Genomic DNA, 19,524 nt, shown 5'->3' with positions numbered 1-19,524 from the left:
ATGTGTCTCTCTTAACTTTTTTGAGTGAAATTTTCACTGTTTAAGTGGGGTCTGCATTGTGTTCCTTTCTAGCTTGTGGACTCCCCATTGGGAATCCACTGGGGTCAAGACGGAGCCATTTGCATTAGTGAACTTCTGGTGACCAAGGGTCTCCATCAAAACTCCCCTTCATAGTTATCCACACCCAACCTGTACTGCACCCTTTGCATTGTTTTGCAAGAAGAGGCTGAGGGAAGCCACCAAACCCTCCTTTGCTAAGCAAGCAAAACTTTCAGTCCCCTCCAAGCAGGATCTCTTGTAGAAGGAGATTGGTTAGAGACGATCATCACAGCCAGCTTCCAACTGCAGCTTTCTGAGCAATTCAGTGATTCTGCTTGGAAAATTTTCTAGATTTAGCTGAGAAGGTATTTTTACCTGTTAATGTGAAAACCTGATGTGTGGGGAAGTCACCACAGTGTGGAAAAAAACAGTCTAGCTTTCATTTCCAGGGTTTGGGTTTATAAGATATTTTTCTGCTTTTCTCCTTGGTGCTTTTAAGCTGAAAAATTCTATCCAGTGGTCTTAGAAGCTGTATGAATATTTTCTGTAGGGGGTGGAAAATGGCAAAACCAGCCCCAATTGGGTTTACTTTTCAAGTTGTTCCATAGTAGGGGAAGAGGTATGATCTACCAGTTACCTCCAGTTAGCTGTTTGTCACCTTTGCATCAACTTTTCTACCCTCTTCCCAGAAAGGGAATGCCCAAAATGTCCATTGAGATCTCTTCTCAATGTCGTTTTGCTCCCAGGTGGATGTTTCCACTGGATCTGCACAAATCCTAACCAGTGCTTTGCCCTGTGTTTTGTGATGCTGATGTGAACAACTGCAATGAGTCATGGAGAAGGATATTGGAGATACACCGACGCATGGGGCAGAAACTCTCCCTAAAACACGTCTTCCACCCTACAGAAAAGCTGTAGCCAGACCTTACCATGCTCTCAGTAGTCCTCCTGAGATGTTAATCTGTCTTCTTTTAGTATCTAGCTCCATCTTTCCACAATGACATTTCCTGGGGAATCAACAGCTGTGGGGTCTGAACCATGAGGCAGTGGGGCTGGGTAGTAGGCACAGCCCTTGAATGTCGTTGCCTTTAGACAAACCAGGCACGTTCATTTGGGTGCTGAAGTAGAAAATAGGCTTCTTCCCGCTCTCACTTCATCTCCTTTTATTGAGCAGCCTCGCAGGATTCCCCCCCCTTCTCTGTCCATCTCTGTTAAGCATTACTAGGCAGAGAAACCCCTTTAAATCTGGAAATCAATGATATTTATATTTAAAAAAAAAAAAATCTACAAAACACTTGCTCAAAGCTCTTGCTCTGAGAGAGGGAGGGGAGTTCTTTAGCCATTTACCCATCCTGCAAGAAGCAGCAGTTTCTTGTTATTGCTGATGCTGCTGTTTAAACAGGCTCTGTGCTGCAGTGTGTGCTCCTTTCATTGCTTTAAATTTCTCCTGTTTCATGGCAGAATTGCCTGGAGCAGAGAGGATAGGTCCTCCAGGATGAGAGAACCACTGACCCATCTCCACCACGGCCACTAACTACATCTCTCAGTGCCGCATCTCCACATTCCTTGAACACCTCTAGAGAAAGTGACTCCACCTCTTTCCCAAGCAGCCTGTTCCAAAATATGAGCATCTGCATGAGGGATGCCTTACTGTATGCTCCTATAGCAGCTTCTTGGCTCTTCAAGTTTCCTTTGAGACATTCTTTATGGGTATACCTTGCCCAGGGATGGTGCTATATCAGAATTTGAGCTTTGCTCTAAAAAGCTCACGTGGTCAAATACAGTCATCTGGGGTGAATGGATATGTGTTACTTAAAATATCATTTGGCAAGAGTTCTGGGGTTGTAGAATTATAGAATCACCAAGATTGGAAAAGATCATCCAATCCAACCATCCAACAATCACCCATAGTTCTCACTAACGGTAGGGGGTGGTTCAGGGGGACGCATCTACTTTGATCCATCTTCTCAATGTCTAGATGCAACACTGTGTTCCATAATACTAGCACTGTCATATGGCAGTGAATGAGCTCATGGCTTGCTGCACTTTCTTCTTCTGAGATGTCCGTGCCTATGCAACATAACTGAGTGATACAGTCCTGAGTGGTCACAGGCATGAGTTGGACTAGATTATCTTAGAGGCTGTTCCAACCTTAATGATACTATGATATCCTGGTAGCAAGGATGCAATTGGCACTGGGGAGAACGAGGTGCCTTGGGTAGGGAATGCCAATTGCTGCAGGGCTTGCAGGTTGCTTTCTGGGACAAAAAAGATCAATTCACTTCATGGCAGTTCCTTCTATCTGATGGTCTGAGGTTCGAGGTGTTGGTAACCAGAGGAGGCTCTGTGTGGACTCCTCAAAGTCTATGTGTTCAGATCAAGGTGTGTGTTGTGTATGGCTCCTGAAGTCTTAAAACAGCAGAGATGCATGGGATGGAGCAAAAATATGAGCTGGAATTTCCTCTGCAGCAAATTATGAACACATTTGCTTGCAAAGCTGACATATTCTCAAACTGACACCAGCTACTGCATCTTCAACCTGCCTCCTGAGTTTTACTTACATTGGTTATTTTGAGTGAGTTCTTGTTACCTTTTAGGAACTGGGAAAAACTCTGACATTTTCTCTCCATCTTTATGAGCCATTAGGATTTATTCTTGTTGATGTGCTAAGCCTCAAGTCCTTGTTTATATCTTTCCTCTTGACACTCGAATGATTTGTGCCTGGCCTTTGCTTTGGGTTGGGTGCAGACTGTCTCTTCATTTTCCTTTGTTGTCCTGACAAATGGTATGTCTATGTGCTAGGACCTCAGTTACCTGTTAACACTGATGCCATCAAATATTGGACCTTCTTCATACCCTTGTCCTGCTGGTATCTTTGCTGCTTCCACATCCTGAAGTTCCCATTAATTCTTCATTTAGGGCAACCTCACTATTTCTATTACACATCTCAGTGTGATCTCCTGTGGGGCTGCTGAGCTCTTTCTCAATAGGATTTTGTGATGTCCCTGATGATGCTCCATGAACAGAAGCCCTAGAGTACTGCGGCTGCAAATAGAATCATAGAGTCATTCAGGCTAGAAAAGACCTCCCAGATCGTCAAGTCCAATCATCAACCCATCTCCACCATGCCCACTAACAACGTCCCTCAGTGCCACATCTCCATGTTTCTTGAACACCTCCAGTGACTCCCCCACCTTCCTGGACAGCCTGTTCCAATGCCTCACCACTTTCTCTGAGAATAAATTTTTCCTAATATCCAACCTGAACCTTCCCTGAGCACAGCTTAAAGCCATTACCTCTTGGGTATAATTCCTCTGCCCAGGCAGCTGTTTGCAGGAGACTTGTATGAAAATATTTCCAATATTTGTTTTCCTTTGTTAGATTTGACTGAAGTTGTCAAGATTTTGCTGGGTTGCGAGGTGGAGGGATCTGTCTGGTTGTGTGGTATGCACCATGGTGCAGTGGTAGGCGGAGGGATGTGAGTTTGAGTGGATCATCTGGAAAGGCTCTGGGTGCCCAGATGTAGCACTGTGATGAAGGTTTTTTGTCTGTATGCAACAGGGATAGTTATTTAGTGGATGGAACATCTGCTATGGGAGATCCAGAGATGGGAGAAGCATAGGATCCAGCAAGAGATGCAGCCAAACAGGAGGCAAGCATCAGCCAGATGGGTCTGCAAACCCACTGAGTCCCATCATTTTTAGATAGACCTTGCTGACAGGAGTTATTTATTTATTTCCATATTTGTTGGCAAAGCAAAATGAAATATGAGTTTGTTACAAACATATACAAAGGAAAAATAAATTCAGAGAACCAGCTCAGCCTCTGGCACTGCTGTTAAGTATGTGAGACCTGTTCCTTCCTTCCCCCTCCTGTCATGCTTTTCACTCTTCTGTTACAGGTGTGGCAAAGAGAGAACTTGGTCCATCTGCTTTTTGGAGTTTGGAGGTCATTTGTTCTCCTAGAGGACCTGGGGACATTTGTTCCTATAGATTATTTACCAGGCACTGTAAAAGATCAAAGAAATTGCTGGGATTGCTTGCAAAACCCTGAAATTTATGGGGTCATTGCCCTGTTCCTACCAAACCTGGTAGCTCTCTGTAATGATTTAGGAGGTCTTTAAGAAAGGTGATGACAGTCATTGTCTGCAAGACAAGCTGAGAGCTGCTGGATTGTATTTTTCTAATATTTAATGCATAAAATGAGCGTTGTGGTGACACCTAAGTGATAACCGAACTGAGCTGCCCTCGGATGGATGGTGCAGCAAATGGCAGTCCTCACTGCCCTTGGCCAACCCAATATGTTGCATCCTGTAAGATGGAATGCATGTAAGGAGCAAACCCAGGTGTACCATTGGAGTACTCAGCACAAGTCCAACATGTTCAAAAATGTAATGTGTAAAAGCTCAACTTGCATGCAAGTTTGCACATATGAATTCATCCCTGCACATGAACATGTGAAATCTATGGGATCTGGATTATGAAACCCTTTTGCATCCTTTCTTTTACCTTTGCAGTGTGTATTCTTAGTGTATTTGTTGAGTGCTGAAGCATTAAACAATACTGAGGAGGAAAAAAAAAGAATTGCATATCAGATGTTTTAAAATGTGCTTTGGCATAGCACATGGGGACTGCAAAACCTCAGATTTATTTATTGCTGCTTAGACCTTTTTTTTTTTTTTATTTCCTGTGTATGTGTGACCATCGAGAGCAGTTGCTGATCATTCAGATGTGCTTTTAGTTCTGTTCTTTGTCCCTTTGGCTGTGTATTGCTCCCAGGACATCACCATGGCGTTATGGACCCCTTCCCTGTGGCTCATCACTCTGCCAAGGAAGTTTTTAAGAACAGAACAATATTTTCTTGGAATTACAAGGAAGTAGAGAGATGTATGTTAGCATTTAAGCTTGTCTGGATGCTTACCCCATACAGACCAGCAAGTGCATGAGAGCAGGCTTCAGTCTCAGCCAGATATGTGCTCATGAAGTGGATATGTTAGCTATCTTGGTGCATAATATATGGCATTTCTGATGTTATTTTAAATACCCAGAAATTCCCAGAAAAAAAGGGATGTATTTATAATCTAAATTATCTTTCATCTGGTTTATATTTCTATGATGGAGTGAAGGCATCAGTGGATAAAGGAAGGGCAGCTGATATCATCTACCCAGACTTGTGCAAGGCCTTTGACATGGTCCCACATCACATCCTTACCTCTACATTGGAGAAATGTGGGTTCTAAGGGTGGACTATTTGGTGAATAAGGAATTGGTTGATGGTCACAGCCAGAGGGCTGTGGTCAGTGGCTCAATGTCTATGTCAAGGTGTTGATGAGTGTTCTTGTGCTCCATGCTGGGTTCACTCATGGTCCAGAACAGACCCTGTACTGCATAGCTGAGAATTAAATAAATAGGAAGGGAAAAGGGGATGCTGTCAAGTTAGCATTGCAAGAGGTGGTGGGGTGAGCTCACCAAAACTTATAATGTGACTCTCGCAGAAGATATGGGATAAAACAGTTGTCTCAGATCTTAGCTCCAATACTTGATTTCCTAGATGCTTGATCCTGTTGTTAAGCCCTTTATTCGAATGTTTTAAAAGCCTGCAATTTGTGGTGATTGTATTATTTTTTGCTGTTGCTTTCACCCTGAAGTCATTTCCACAGCAACTGCACTGGAGGTAGGAAGGAAGTATGCGGCACAAGTCAACCACTGCATGGCAAAGATCTCCAAGTACAGACAGCAATTGGAATAGAGAGGGAAATTACAAGACAGAAAGCACATTGGGGACACTTCTGTCCTGATGGTCTGAAAGACTGATGTATGTGATAGATAAAGTGACAACAGCCCTCTTTAAGGTGCTGTGGACACTTGACCTTCATCTTACATGGAGATTTATTTAGGTTGGACTACCTCACAGCCAGTCTTGTTTTCCAAAAGGGACCAAATCTATAATGCAGTGGAATTTCGAAGCTGAACGTTGTTAGCTGTAAGAAAATTTCCGTCCATGGCAAAAAGCTAGATGAAGTCATCAAGCTCATCTTTTCCCCACGTCTGTAATTTCCACCCTGGAAGTAGTCCATGTCTCCCTTTGAAGTCTGCTCAGCCCCAGACACGCAGGTGAGACTCAGAACAAGAGAACAAATTTTTATTGCCCGCTAAAAAAAGGAATAAAACATCTTTTTGCAATGCTGTATCTATTACGTCATAGAAATAAGTCACTGCTTTGCCAAGGGCTTTTCTGTAGGCCTAATGAGCATTTGTTTGGGGACTTTGCTAAACTGTCTGTGAGCAGAAACCATAGCTTTCAGCCCTCTTTGACTGCTCCATGATGATACGATGGATTTCCAGGGATGAGATTTAGGGACCTGGAGGATGTTTGCAAAACAGGCTGATAAAGTGTGGGTGGTTGATGTCTGCAATGATGCTCATGGACTGATCTTTGCTCCCCATGTGGTTGAGGCAGCAGATGCTTCCCTCTTCTAATGCAGCAGTAATATTCACCTTTAGGTTTAATTGCTGATGGTTGTTACTGCCTGAAGAAGGGTGCTGTCAGAGAAAGATGCTGGGATAACAAAGCAGAGCTCTCCCCTTTAGCCAGCCTCAGCAAAGTGATGGAGAAATTTAAGGAGTTTAAGGCTGATTCCATAAGTCAAGATGAAACTTGGTAGATGGATGAAGGCTTCCCTTACCACCGCAAGCAGGTAGGAGCATCTCATTCAGATGGCATGTTTTAAAGCCTCTTTTCTCCTGCAGATGAATGAATTTCCAGGCTGGGTGTTGATTCCAGGAACTGTGTGGCCTCTTCCAAAGGGAAAAGAAAATGTATGCCAAGATCCTTGCCCTGGCAGTGGCCATGGCACATTACAAAGCCATGGCTGTTCACGAAGGTATGTGGTAAGCAGGTGAATGTAACCCCTGGGGGTGATGATGAGACACATTGAGGAGAAAAAAAGTGTTTTCCAAGCAACTGTTTTTGCTAATGTGATTATGGGGTGCAGCTGTAGTGCTGGTGCCCTTGACTTCTGCATTAGGGTTCTTCTTTTTGGTTGGAAGTGGCTGGCCAACAGTGATCTCTGAAAGCTGGTACAAGCCACCAACCAGAGGACATGAGGCAGAGGATCTCAAGGTAGCCCTGAAACCTCCTGCTGCTCTCTACAGTTAAGACTGAGCACCCTGGTCTAGCTGTAGATATCCCTGTTCATTGCAAGGGAGTTGGACTAGTTGACCTTAATAGTCCCTTCCAACTCAAGTGATTCTATGATAACATAGTCTTACCTCCTCCCTGGCTCCCCAGTGTCTGTGCAAACCCACAGAGATTTTGATGAGGAATAACCAGATCTGAAAGACAGGAGCCAAAGGGATCCTGGAGAAGAGCTTCAAACACTTACAGCATAATCAAGCCCATGTCTCTGTAGCTTCAGGGTCCTGTGGGAAGGGAGGGCTCCTTTGCAAGCTCCCAGGAGCGCTGAGGGGCTCAGCAAGAAACAGTGGGGCCCTTCTCTTTGAATCCTTCTCCAGGAACAAGCCTTCAAGCTTTGAAAGTGTAAATTCACCTGGAGTAAATTCAGTGAATTCAACAAGGAGTTAATGGAAGCTTTGGCATCAAAGACAAAATTAACTTGATTAAGTTCCTGTCCATCAATTAAACCAATATACTCAACTATAATGCTATTTAATTTGAAGCTAGGAACAGTGCAATAAATCAATGTTTACAGATGTCTCTGGCAAACCTGTGATTGATGAAACGTGGTAATTTTGGAGGTGCATGGAAAATTTCAAATAAAATCATATTCCCTGGTGATTAATATAGCTGTCTGTGTTGGTATTTTCTCCAGAAGGTACCAATCCAAATATGCTTAACATAACATGTTTCCAGTGACAGCTTCAGATATACCTGATCCAAGTAGTGAATGCATTTGGATTTCATTGCCAAGCCAGCCCCCTCTGGCTTAGTATCTCACAGAATGGGCTCTGGTTGCCCCTTTGTAGAGAACAGGGCACTCCTGCAGCTCACCGTTGTCTTTCTCCTCGTTATCCCTGAATGCAAACAAGGGTGGGAGCATTGTGTAGGGTGAGCAAGACTCCCATGGACAATTCATGGATGGAGGATTCTCTCTGGAGTTTTGGGAGGTAGAGGTAGGTAGCCCTCTGATATCAACAGCATTCTGAGCAAGATTTCCAGATTGGTTGCAAAGATGCAGCTCTTCCAGGAAATTTCTGTACACAGAACCCCAAGAGGTGGGTGATTCTGGGAAAGATTTTGGAAAGAGTTCTCGGTCTTGTTCAGCTTTTGTTGGGGTTTTCTCATGATAACACAGGTTATGGATAACATGGAAAGCTGTGAGGAAGCCAAGGATTGGCATTACTTTCCCTCAGAGTCTTCTGGAATAGAAGGGACATCGAGGTCCAGGCTTCAGGAGAGAGGTTGATCCAAAAATAAGCTTATGGTGATCTGCTGTTAATGGCTGAGCTGCCTCCAAGACAACCCTGACATCTCAGCTGAAAGGCACTTATGGAGAAAGGAAAGGAGATCTTAAAAAGGAGCTCTAGAAAGGAAAATTGGAATAATTGTCTGCCATTTTTGTCAGGGGAAAGTACTTTGTATTTCCAACTGGTAAGTTAAACCAAAAAGAGCCAGTCATTATGTTTTTTCTGTAGTAAACAGAATTGTTATGTTGTAAAGAGCTCAGCATCAGGAGGCACAAAGAAAAATGAAGAAATGAAAAACCCTGGGCAACAAAGAGCTGTGGACAGATATCTATTTGCAGCCAGCAAATGATGCTCTTTTCCTGCTGTGTGGCCAAAGGGATTGATCAGGCACAAGTAGAAATGAAGGAGAGCATAAAACCTGCATCCTTCTAGTCTCTCCAGGAAACCTGCTCTTAGGAATGGGGTAAAAACTTGGGTAAATTGCAGGGGATGAGCTAAAATGGGCTTTCTACAGTGAGAGAGTGAGAAAAACCCACCTAGCACTTCTCCCTAGCAAATGCTCCAACCTGGGTGAGTGTGGGTTGGGTCCCCAGCTGAAAGTCAAGGCAGTGGTTGAATGAAGTCCAAAGCATCAATGGAACAAAATAAATAAAAAAAATGTGAAGAGGTTGACCCCAGTCCTGCTGTGGAAGCCTTCCTCCAGCAGTCAGAACGCTCTACTTTTTAGCAGTCCTACAGTAACAACTCAGCATCTATCTGCAAAAGAGAGAAATGCCAAAGAAAATAGAAATTTTGAATTTCCCTTTTAAAGCTATTATTAATTTAAGCATCCCTAAAAGTCACCAGATTTGTGTCCATGAAATGTATTTATTGAATGCCTAAGGAAAGTGAAATTAAATTTAAAAAGACTAAACAGTGCCTTGATGTTCATTAAACAGATTTCCCCATACACCTGTCCCTTCCCTGCCAGCTGCCATTGGTTAGTTCTGGCTTGTACAGAAGAAATGCTCAAATTGTTCATTCTTTGCAAAGGACTTTTTTTTTTTTTTTGAAGTTTAGCAAGGGGAGTGCATTGCAGATCTGAATGCATGGGGTGTCCCAGGCTTTCTGCATGCAAGTCTAGAAGACCTAGTTCTTTTAGGTGGCCCTACAGGTGCATTGGATGACTTACAGTGTCTTTGGAGACCCTGATGACAAGATGATCAGGGTCTCTCTCTTAGCTGTAACATTTCAGGTGTTCACATGAAAGTTTTCTTTCCTGGCTGCCACATTGTGTGGTGAGATCACAGAATCACACAATGTCCCAAGTTGGATGGGACGCATAAGGATCATTGAGTCCAACTCATGAGATGGGCTTTCCTGCCCTTCTTCTCCTTCAGTGTGCAGGACAGCAGAGGTGGCCGATGTCCTGTTCCTCGTGGGGCATTCCCAGGGTGCAGGGAAAGAGAGCTCCCAGCTGCTCAAGGACTTCATCAGCAGCATGGCCCGTTCCTTTGAGAATGTGGTGATGGGCAAAGGAGGCATCCGGCTGGCAGTGGCACTCTATGGAGAGAAACCAAGGTGGGTCAATGCATCCTCTACCACCAGCACACGGGTTCCTATAGCCCTACAGCTCTAGATGGGGACAATTTTTGCTAAGAAACTATTTCTCTTAATAAAGAGCTCTTGCTACTTGGTTGAACCACTGCAAGAACAAAGCAAGAATTCAACCCCTAACAAGGAACAGCGAAGTATAGAGGCATTTGGCCATGGGGAACTCTTCCCGGGTAGGGAGGGTGACATTTCATGCACAAGAAACTTCCTGCTCTCCAATTTCAGATACTGTTTTAAGGCTCAGCGGTTTCCCTGACCATTGTAAAGAGGATTTTGACTAACTATGAACCTTGTGTAACCATCTAAGTGTCAATGTCACTGTTGGCCATTACCATTAATGATGCATCTTTGCTGTAATAACAACATTTTCTTGCCCTTTATTCACCCATATTCCCCCATTTCTCATTCCCAGGATGTGTATTGAACTGACAGACTATGTGACCATCGAAGAAATGCTGGTGGCAATTCAGGAGATTTCAATCAAAGGCAGCAGCTTGAAAGTGGGGTCTGCCCTGGCATTTGCAGCTCATGCCATGTCTCACCCAGACACACTGCGAGAGGATGCAGCAAAGGTAAGCAGCCTTCTGCTACCATTGCTCTGATGTAACACTCAGTAGGGATCAGAATTCTGATGTTTCACCCAGGCATGAATGTGCCAGTTGGGGTGCATTCAGCCTATCTGTTTTTTTTTTTTTGCTTTTGAGGTTCCTAACTTATGAGCTCGTTCAGCTTCAGGTCTGAGATAGAAAGAGAGGCAAGCCCAGATTTTCAAAGGACTGACTGAATTATCTCTCAAGCATCTGTGTTTTCCTTCCTTCCTAACTCACTTGGGCTAAATCTCAACCGAGATCTGAGATACTGGTTTGGAAATCCTACAGTTGACTCTTTGAACTCCTCATATTGTGCTCTTTCATTCTCTAGCTCTGATTCCAATTCTTGTAGGTAGTTGTTTTGATCACGAGTGGGAAATCCAGTGATTTGGTTGAAGACAAAGCTCAAGTCCTGCAGGATGCAGGAGTGACCGTGTTTGCCGTTGGTATGTATGGGCATAGAACCATAGAATTGTTTGAGTTGGAAGGAACCTTTAAGGATCCAGCTCCCCTAGAATGAACAGATATATTTACAACTAGATAATAGACATGCTAAACTACCAAATACAGTGTGCACAAACACTGTATACAATCTAAACACCAGGGAAGGCTGCATATGTACAACAGCACCCACCTCCAAACATGGCATCCACCCCCTGGCACAGCCACTAGCAACTACTGCACGAACAGGAGAATCACATCTGCACTGCGCTTGGATTTTGTTGTTGTCGATTGCTGATTTATTCAGTTGATATCTGTGGTTTTGCATCTGTCAAAACGACTTGCAAATTCAGGAGGAGTTCAATAAATAGTTCCATTAAAGTCAAAATGTTTTGATGCGGCATTTTCAAAAATGAAATTTTTTTTTTTTTTTATACTTTTGAAGGTTTCTCTTAATGGGATTTAGAGACTGACTTTAGCTGCATTAAGTTGTCCATCAGAATAATTCCATAGGCAAGGAAAAATTTTAACCCCTTTCCAAGAGCCAAATACAGCCACTTATTACAAGTCAAACCCTTCTCTTTGCCAGGCAGTCTGGGGAAGAAAAAGAGTTGGTTGTGTTTTATTATGGAGAGCAGTTAGGTTAATTTGGACCAATGGAAGCACAAAGTTATGGTTGATTTCTTTTTTTTTTTAATTCAGCTACTGGAAAACCCCAAAAATTTCACACAGCCTCCTCAAACTCTCTTTGTCTGATTGTCTGTCAGAAGGACAGAAATGCCTCTGTATTTAATGGGGAGAATGAGGGCAGATCCTACTCTCCTCCCTTTCACTGTCCACCCAAAGCATCCCATTAGTGGCCAGGTCCCCTTGGGCAGTCTCTAATATGCCTCTGAAAACAAACTTGGCTTCTTTTACCTCGTGCAAGAGGCCACACCTGCTCCACAACCCCCCCACCCAGATTTTGGCTCCATTCCATTCCAGTACATTTGTCCCATTCATTCTTCAAAGACTTTTACTAATGCTTGACCTACTCCACTGCGAGTCTCTGGAGTTCTCCTTTCTCTTTTTTTTTTTTTCTTCCTATAGGAATTAAAGATGCTGACAAGCATGAACTGAACAAAATAGCTTCGGAACCCACAGCAGAGCATGTGATTTATGTTGATGACTTTCACCTGCTCCACAATGCGGCCCAAAAACTCTCACGAAGGCTCTGCTTCACTGCTTCGGAGCCCCCACGGCCCATCAAACAACCTGTGCAAGGTTTGTTGGGGTTCCCCTTTTATCCTGCCCCAAACAGCCAATTCCTAGTCCATAGATGTGCCAACCACACCATGGAGATGGGTCTCCCATATTCTCATTTATCTCAGTGGAACTCTATGGGTTGGCTGTCCCTGGAGGAGCAACCAGCTCAGTGGAGCATCTGTTGCTCAGGAGCAGTGGTCCTATGTATTTTGCTTGTGTCTGCATTACCATGGTTAGCCTCAAGTTGGATATTAGGAAAAATTTCTTCCCCAAAAGAGTGGTAATGCATTGGAACAGGCTGCCCAGGGAGGTGGTGGAGTCATTGTCCTTGGAGGCATTCAAGAAACATGGAGATGTGGCATTGAAGGTATAGTTTAGTGGAAATGGTGGTGATGAGTTGATGGTTGGACTGGATGATCTTAGTGATCTTTTCAACCTTAATGATTCTGTGATACTGGATGCTGAAGTTCTTGCTGTCTTTTTGGACAATAGAGTAGCAGTATTTTGAGGCAGTAGTTCTGCACCTTGGGATTTTCATGATAGGCTTATCATGGTGAATTGTGATAGCATAGTCTTGGGTATTATTTTCATCCTTATCAAATATGCGAAGAGCAATTAAGACAAAAAGATCCCAAGAGAGATCTAGATCTCTCCCAAAAGATGCAGATGTTGCAGCAAGTCCAGAAGTGGAGGCAACGAGTTCTTATTGTTCTCAAGTTTGGAACCCAAACTCACAAAAAAATAAGTTAAAAAAACTTAGAGCAGAGCTTGGGAGAACTTTATGGATAAAGTCCAACACCAAATTCTTTCTCTGCACTGAATATGCTGACTCCCCCAGTGAAAGAGCTTCACACATCCAACACCGGTGCCATCATGGTCCAAACAAAAGGCCCTTCTTATCTTCTTTTGCAGTTGAGAAGATCATTGGACCCCGGGATCTGCGTGTCAGTGAGCACAGCCACAGCTCACTGAGATTCACGTGGATGCCAGCTACAGGGAGGGTGATGGGGTACCGTGTCCACGTGTATCCCTTGTTGCCTTCAGGACAGCCAGTTTTGCAGGATCAGCAGCAGGTAGGCTTGCATTCCCATCTTGTAGAGCTCCAGTTGTGCTCACAGCGTTAGAAATTAATCCTCTCCTGAGGCTGTTGATGGCACAGTCCAGCTGGGAGATGGCACCATGTCACTCAGCCATCCAGGTCATAGCTGAGTGCATCCCAATAAATTGGTGAAACTGCTTTTTTTGAAGCGAAGGTCTATAGGGGGCCATCAAATTTGCAGATGTGTCAGTTGTTTGTGCATGATGGCATTACGATGGGAGTGAGGCAGGGAAGGAAGAAAGGAAGGAGGATATGACACAAGCTGTCACTAACTCTGTTGGGATCAATAAGAACAAGTCAATGGGAACCACTCCTTTCTTTCCTTACTTCTGTGACATGACTTCTTAAATAAGTCCATAGCAGCTCCTATTCCTCCTGCTGCCATCCTTAAATCTTGGTAATGTTTCTGCGCATTTTTATTTTCCCATATCTTTGTGAGAAGGGTGATACTGTGTACCAGCTCACTCTGGGACAGCTTGGTCACTGAACAAAGCAGGACTGAAGGATAGAAAATGTATGCCTGAAAGCTTTCATTTCTAATAATAGAACAAACCTATGAAAAGCATAAAATATTAAAGTTAAGATTATTAATTGTATTAATTATTCAGATTGCATTTAACAAGAATGATCATCCTTGACTGCTTCAGAATCTCATAAGAACATTGTAAAAACACAGAAGTTATGTTTATTTCTTTCGCCCTCAGGCAAAATTTCCCTATATGAGCTTCAAAGAAACTCCGTTTGTCAAAAATAGTGGGTTTTCCTCCATTTTCTTTAAGGTGAGGATTGGGGAACACCCTCACCATTGTGAGTGTTCTTGTTTTCATGGAGTTTCTACCCCATGGAATCCAGTTTTGGCATTATCCTGTGTCAGTGACATGACCCTTGAGAGCCTGGGTATCTTTCACGGATTGCAGAGCACTGATCCTGCTCATGGAAGCACCTTGCACTAGAGGAGAAGCCTTGTGCTTCTAACCTGCTGTGAATGTGGGAATCTTCTACCCTCACAGAGATGTAATGATAACTCTCGTCCACCTGTGTGACAGATTTTGGTGGATGGTGACAAATGCACTGTGCTGGTGACTGATCTGAAACCCAACACTAAGTACGTCTTCACAGTGAGAGCCATCTATACAGATGCCCTCGGGGAGTCAGCAGCTGTCAAGGGGAAAACCAGTGAGTGTCTCTTCTGAAACCATCCCATCTTCTTGTTCACGTGGGTACAGGAAAAGAAACCACCACAGAGCCATACATCCAAGGAGTGGGGGATGTAGGAGTAGGAGAAACATCCATAGAAATGTCCCTGGTGTGGAGTGAAGCACTATGAGCAGAGTAACCCAACCATGTACCCTGTACCGTGTGTACAGCCCACTGGACAGCTCATTTCATCTGATGTGATGTGGAATTTAATGAATCCAGGCTGGAGTTCAGTTACTGTAGTTCTAATGTACATGGGATGAAAGAAGCTTCTGGAGACCATGTGTTTAGAAACATGAGTTTTATGGAGAGGTGTATGTTCTAAATATCTTGGTTTGAAAGCAGATGGTCCAAAAACTTTGGGTTGGCATTGTGTACCACTTAGAATTCCACTTCACTTAAGGAGAACACCAAGGGAGCAAGATCATGGAAATGTCCCAGGTAGTGATCTTTGTCCCATGAAATGATCTGGACATCTTCTGGATTACAGTCTGCCATGCCACATTCCTTTGCTGTCATATTGCTGGCTGTAATTATGAGGTTCTTAGAAACAAAAAGTAAATTCACTCTTGGTCAAGATTTAGAGTGCAAGACATTGGGTCAGAAGTGATAAATTCAGCAAGTTTTCACCCAGAAATCTCTCCACTACTTTCAGATGATGTAAAGGCTAAAGGAGTACAGTAGTTGTACTCCTCTCTCTGTTTTGCATGAAGAACCAAGCCTGCTTTGCCCAGGGGGTTTTGAAAAGAATGATTCCTTTTTCCTTTTCTTTTACTTCTTCTCCCTATCCCCGCAATGTCTAAATTGTTTGTCTTCTTGAGGGAAGATCTCTGACAGGATGAATAAATAAAGAGCCTCAATAAGGTTGACTCATATGTACTTGCCACATATAAGATGGAATGGCTCTATGGGTTGGAATAAAGTCATTTGATCTCTTCTCTTATTACCCCCAATGTGAAGGCAGAGGCAGGAGCTATAAATCTGCCTGCCATGGCTGGCTGGATTGAAATGGGCTCTTCTTTCTAAGAGTCACATCCATAGGCACAAGTAACGTTTGATTCATGTGCTCTTGCTCAGCCTGCCTGAAACCACTGTGGAGTTTTCTCTGCTCAGGAGACAATGCCCTGTGGGTAGATACTTCACAATTTCCAACACCATTCAAAGAGGAAGCCCCCAGGCACTCTGTCATGGGGTTTTTATGCTCATTTTTCAAGTGGACAAGGGTGTGATCAAGGGGAGAGTTTACTTTTGAGGATATGGCTGACAGAATAGGGAGAAGTTGCTGCTCACTGTTATGTCTCTTTGTCTTTGAAGTCAAAAGCTTTTCCAGATGTCTTTGATGTGGCTCTCTATTAAAGCACTGTTCCATCAATTTTTGTACCCCGTAGCACCAGTGCCTCCAGTCACTAATTTCCGTGTGATTGAAGAAGGACTTTTTAGCTTGAAGGTTGCTTGGACTCCTCCCCTGGGCAAGCTGGAAGGCTACAAAATCTACATCCCTGGAGGTGAGTTTGGTTTCCTTGGAGCTTGCTTTGAAAAGAGCAGTGACCCGAGGGCAGAAAAGGTGCCTTTTCATCCAAGAAAAGACTGATATCACTCCAGAGTAAAGCCAAGTTAGCTTCTTCCAGTCAGTATAGCTCCTCTAGAATGGAGGACAAGAATCTTTTGAAGGAAGGGATGGGGATTATGATGCGGATGCATTGTACCGTTTGCATTGCCATCTTGGATATTTTTCATACTCAAGTGCCTGCTTTGGTGTGGATGTGGGATGAGTTCAAGCCTTTGGTATAGCCAACATTCACCTCTGTGTGATTTGCAGGGCTGGGGACAACAAAGACGCATTAGGTCTTAACTTAACTTAACAGACCTGAGGCTTAGCAAAATTTCATAGGTCAAGGCATGCTCTTTGCTGTGTCTTGAGTACATTACATTGGGTGTAGACTTTAGGCACTGGGAAGGCTTCACCTTCACTCTTCTCCTTGGTTTTTCAGCCAACAGACCTGGAATGACCTACGAGCGGGTTCTGCAGGGTGATGTCTCCTCCCATGTGCTAGATAACTTGCAGGAGGATAGAGAGTACAGCATCAGCATCTATGCAGTGTACCCCCAGGGTCCAAGCCAGCCCGTGACTGCCATGGGGAGAACATGTAAGAGGTTTGACTCCTTGACTCCTTCTTGCTTTGGGCACTGCATTCACACCCTTTGCTGTTGATAAGCACCTCACTGTTGGGCATGGCATGTGTGCACCAAAAAAGCATTGCTCAACAGGTCCTTCCTAAGTCCGTCCTTGAGCCATGCTCTTCCCTCATCACATGCATGGATGTGGCTACACCACACCAGTCAAGAAGAAAGGAGGGAGATCTGTTATGTGCCCATGCTGCAGAAAGCAAGCCATGTTGGTGCCTGTGAAGGATCAGTCCTGAAAAGCAACGGCCATAGGTTTGGGTTTTCTCATCACTATTTTCACAAGATGCTGTTGTCCTTCCAGGCAAAGCCAGAGCCCTCGGAAATCCCTCTTGACTTGAGAGACAACAACACAAGGAGGGCAGCCAACAAAGTCCTCTGGTGGTCAGTATGCACTTTGAAATGTTTGTTCCCTGTCCTTCCAGTGAAGCTCCTGCCTGTGAAGAGCATCTTGCTGCAGAATGAAACCACTGATACAATCCAGGCACGGTGGAGCTCTGTCCGGGGAGCAACGGGCTACAGGCTCACCTGGACATCAGCAGGTAAAAGCATGGGAATGGGATGCAAGCATTGGTGGTCAGGGAGGTGGGGAGGCACTGGAAAGCACTGAACAGTTTTCTGCTGAGCATGCAACAAGAATCGGCAAAGGCTAGCTGTATGTGTCCCTGTTCACTGCAGGGCAGTTGGACTAGATGAGCTTTAAAGGTCCCTTCCAACTCAAATGATTCCACAACCCAGATTTTTTGGGTCTGTTGCACCAAGACCTGACTTAATCTGCCAGCATGCCATATTGTACCCTCTTTCTCAGGCAGATTTTTGTGTTTGAAGACAGATCTGCAGTTGCAGCTGGAGCCTCTCCATGCCCTGAACCCAAACATAGCTTCATTGCTGGTGTGGGGGAGCAGGAGTTAGAAATTCAGGCTTGATGGCATATTTTGGCCTTGAGAAATGGATGATTCTGTGGTTCAAAGATGAGATAGATGTGTGTCAGGACACCTGGACTCCATCACAAACTTTGAAAAAAACCAGCATTCCTTCCTATGGCTTATGAAATAAGAAGAGATTTCCCACTGGAGATGGGGGGTATTAGATGGAGAACAGCTCTAAGGTAATCAGAAGGGAAAAATCTTTCCAGGGAAGGTATAACACTGCTTTTATTGCTTTGTAAAGAATGGTTCTCCAAAAAAAAGAAATCCAAGCACACCCAAAACTCAGCTCTTTCTCCAGTCTTTGATTTATAAGCCAGATAGAGCACCGTCAGCCTTCCACCTCTTCTCAAGGGGAATGAGCAAGATGTGTTCAGCCAAAGTGTGATCACATCGCTTCTGTGCTGGGTTTATTGTATCTGAGCAGCTCTTTCACACAATACCAGCTCACCCCAAATCCAGGGATGACAAAAATCCCACCATCACCACTGTTCTCCCACACTCCATCCCATCCCAGGGTCATGCATTACAGTGGTGCTGGGATCAACGCTGACCGTCCGCGTTCAGCCATCCCGGGTGCTGGAGGATGTTGATTTTTCCTCTTTAACAGAGAATAGACAAAAACAAACCAACTCCTTATAGCGTCCATGATGTATGGGTTGGGAGAGGGGGATGGGGAGTAGGGTGCTGATGGAAGCAGAAAATGGGGACATGGCACCCTCCAGTGACCAAACTGGAAATGGCATCCCTCCGCTCACCCCCACCCCCCCTCAATCCCATCGTGTTGCCAGCATCTCTCTGCTTCTCCGAAAACGAGCTGCGACCGGCAGGGATTAGGTATTAACTCTTCTCTGTTCACGCCTCCCTCTAGAGTGATACTGAGAAGTTCTGCTGAGAGGATTCTAATCTGTAGCAGGGATATAAAACCAATGGAGAAAATGTCTTTTGTGGCATTAGTTATTTCCCATGTCCAGCAGGGAAGGAAGGATGGCTCCAACACCAAGTCACCCAGGGCTGGACAGAGTGTGGACCCTGTTAGAGGTCTGCTCTGAGCCCCATATACATTCATTTGGAACAGGCTGCCCGGGGAGCTGATGGAGTCACCATTCCTTGAGATGTTCAAGAAAAGGGAAGATGTGGCAATGAGGGACATGGCATAGTGGACATGGTGGGGATGGGTGTGCAGTTGGACTTCATGATCTGAGTGATCTTTTCCAATCTTAATGATTTTATGATTTTTCTCTTGCTACCTGATTTCTTTGACCTGAAAAGCCCCAAACCACCTTGATCTGTTGGTCATTACTGGGTGGTGTGGGTTATGTCCACCATCTCCTCAACAAAGACTTGTTCTTATTGTGCCCTGTCCCTACTGTCCTTGGTTTGAGGACCTCATGGGCAGAGGTGCAAGCTAGAATTAAATCTCATGCAACCATATCATCTTCAAGTTATTGTTTGTAGGATCCCAGCTGGGTGGTCCTCCTTGGCCTGACCATCAACCATCATTTCCGTTTGCAGATGGCAGCATCCAGGATGTGAACCTCAGCAGCACCTACAGCTACTACATGATCCAGGGGCTGCAGCCTGGCACAGAATACACTGTCACCATCAACCCCATCTTTGGAGATGTTGAGGGGCCAGTGGTGAACAGAAAAACAACCACAGGTGAGTGCCCCACAACAGGGGTGTAGGCAGGGGAGGAAGCCCAAGAGGACATAGATTGGGGTGAGACTGCTGGCAGCACCAAGTTGGTGTCATTTGTGGTCACTATCTAGCCTGTTATCTGA

The 19,524-nt window shown here is 44.4% G+C and overlaps 1 protein-coding gene across 1 annotated transcript in view; it reads left to right on the top strand.

Annotated features, from left to right (window-relative positions):
• Window positions 1–6,792: 6,792 nt before the first annotated feature.
• Window positions 6,793–19,524, top strand: part of LOC100545769 (collagen alpha-1(VII) chain-like) — an 86,792-nt gene continuing 74,060 nt past the window's right edge. Inside the window, exons 1-11 of the mRNA XM_031552648.1 lie at window positions 6,793–6,922; window positions 9,845–10,025; window positions 10,471–10,630; window positions 11,001–11,094; window positions 12,179–12,352; window positions 13,247–13,407; window positions 14,480–14,609; window positions 16,019–16,135; window positions 16,622–16,777; window positions 17,240–17,356; window positions 19,256–19,402. Of these exons, the coding sequence (XP_031408508.1) occupies window positions 6,856–6,922; window positions 9,845–10,025; window positions 10,471–10,630; window positions 11,001–11,094; window positions 12,179–12,352; window positions 13,247–13,407; window positions 14,480–14,609; window positions 16,019–16,135; window positions 16,622–16,777; window positions 17,240–17,356; window positions 19,256–19,402 (1,504 nt within the window). The 5' untranslated portion in view covers window positions 6,793–6,855. The remainder of the gene's footprint in view (window positions 6,923–9,844; window positions 10,026–10,470; window positions 10,631–11,000; window positions 11,095–12,178; window positions 12,353–13,246; window positions 13,408–14,479; window positions 14,610–16,018; window positions 16,136–16,621; window positions 16,778–17,239; window positions 17,357–19,255; window positions 19,403–19,524) is intronic.

The sequence above is a fragment of the Meleagris gallopavo genome, chromosome 1 (genome assembly GCF_000146605.3).
Source record: "Meleagris gallopavo isolate NT-WF06-2002-E0010 breed Aviagen turkey brand Nicholas breeding stock chromosome 1, Turkey_5.1, whole genome shotgun sequence".
Classification (NCBI taxonomy): domain Eukaryota; kingdom Metazoa; phylum Chordata; class Aves; order Galliformes; family Phasianidae; genus Meleagris; species Meleagris gallopavo.
The sequence above is the reverse complement of the archived record's forward strand: the minus strand, read 5'-3'. Positions and strand labels throughout refer to the sequence as shown.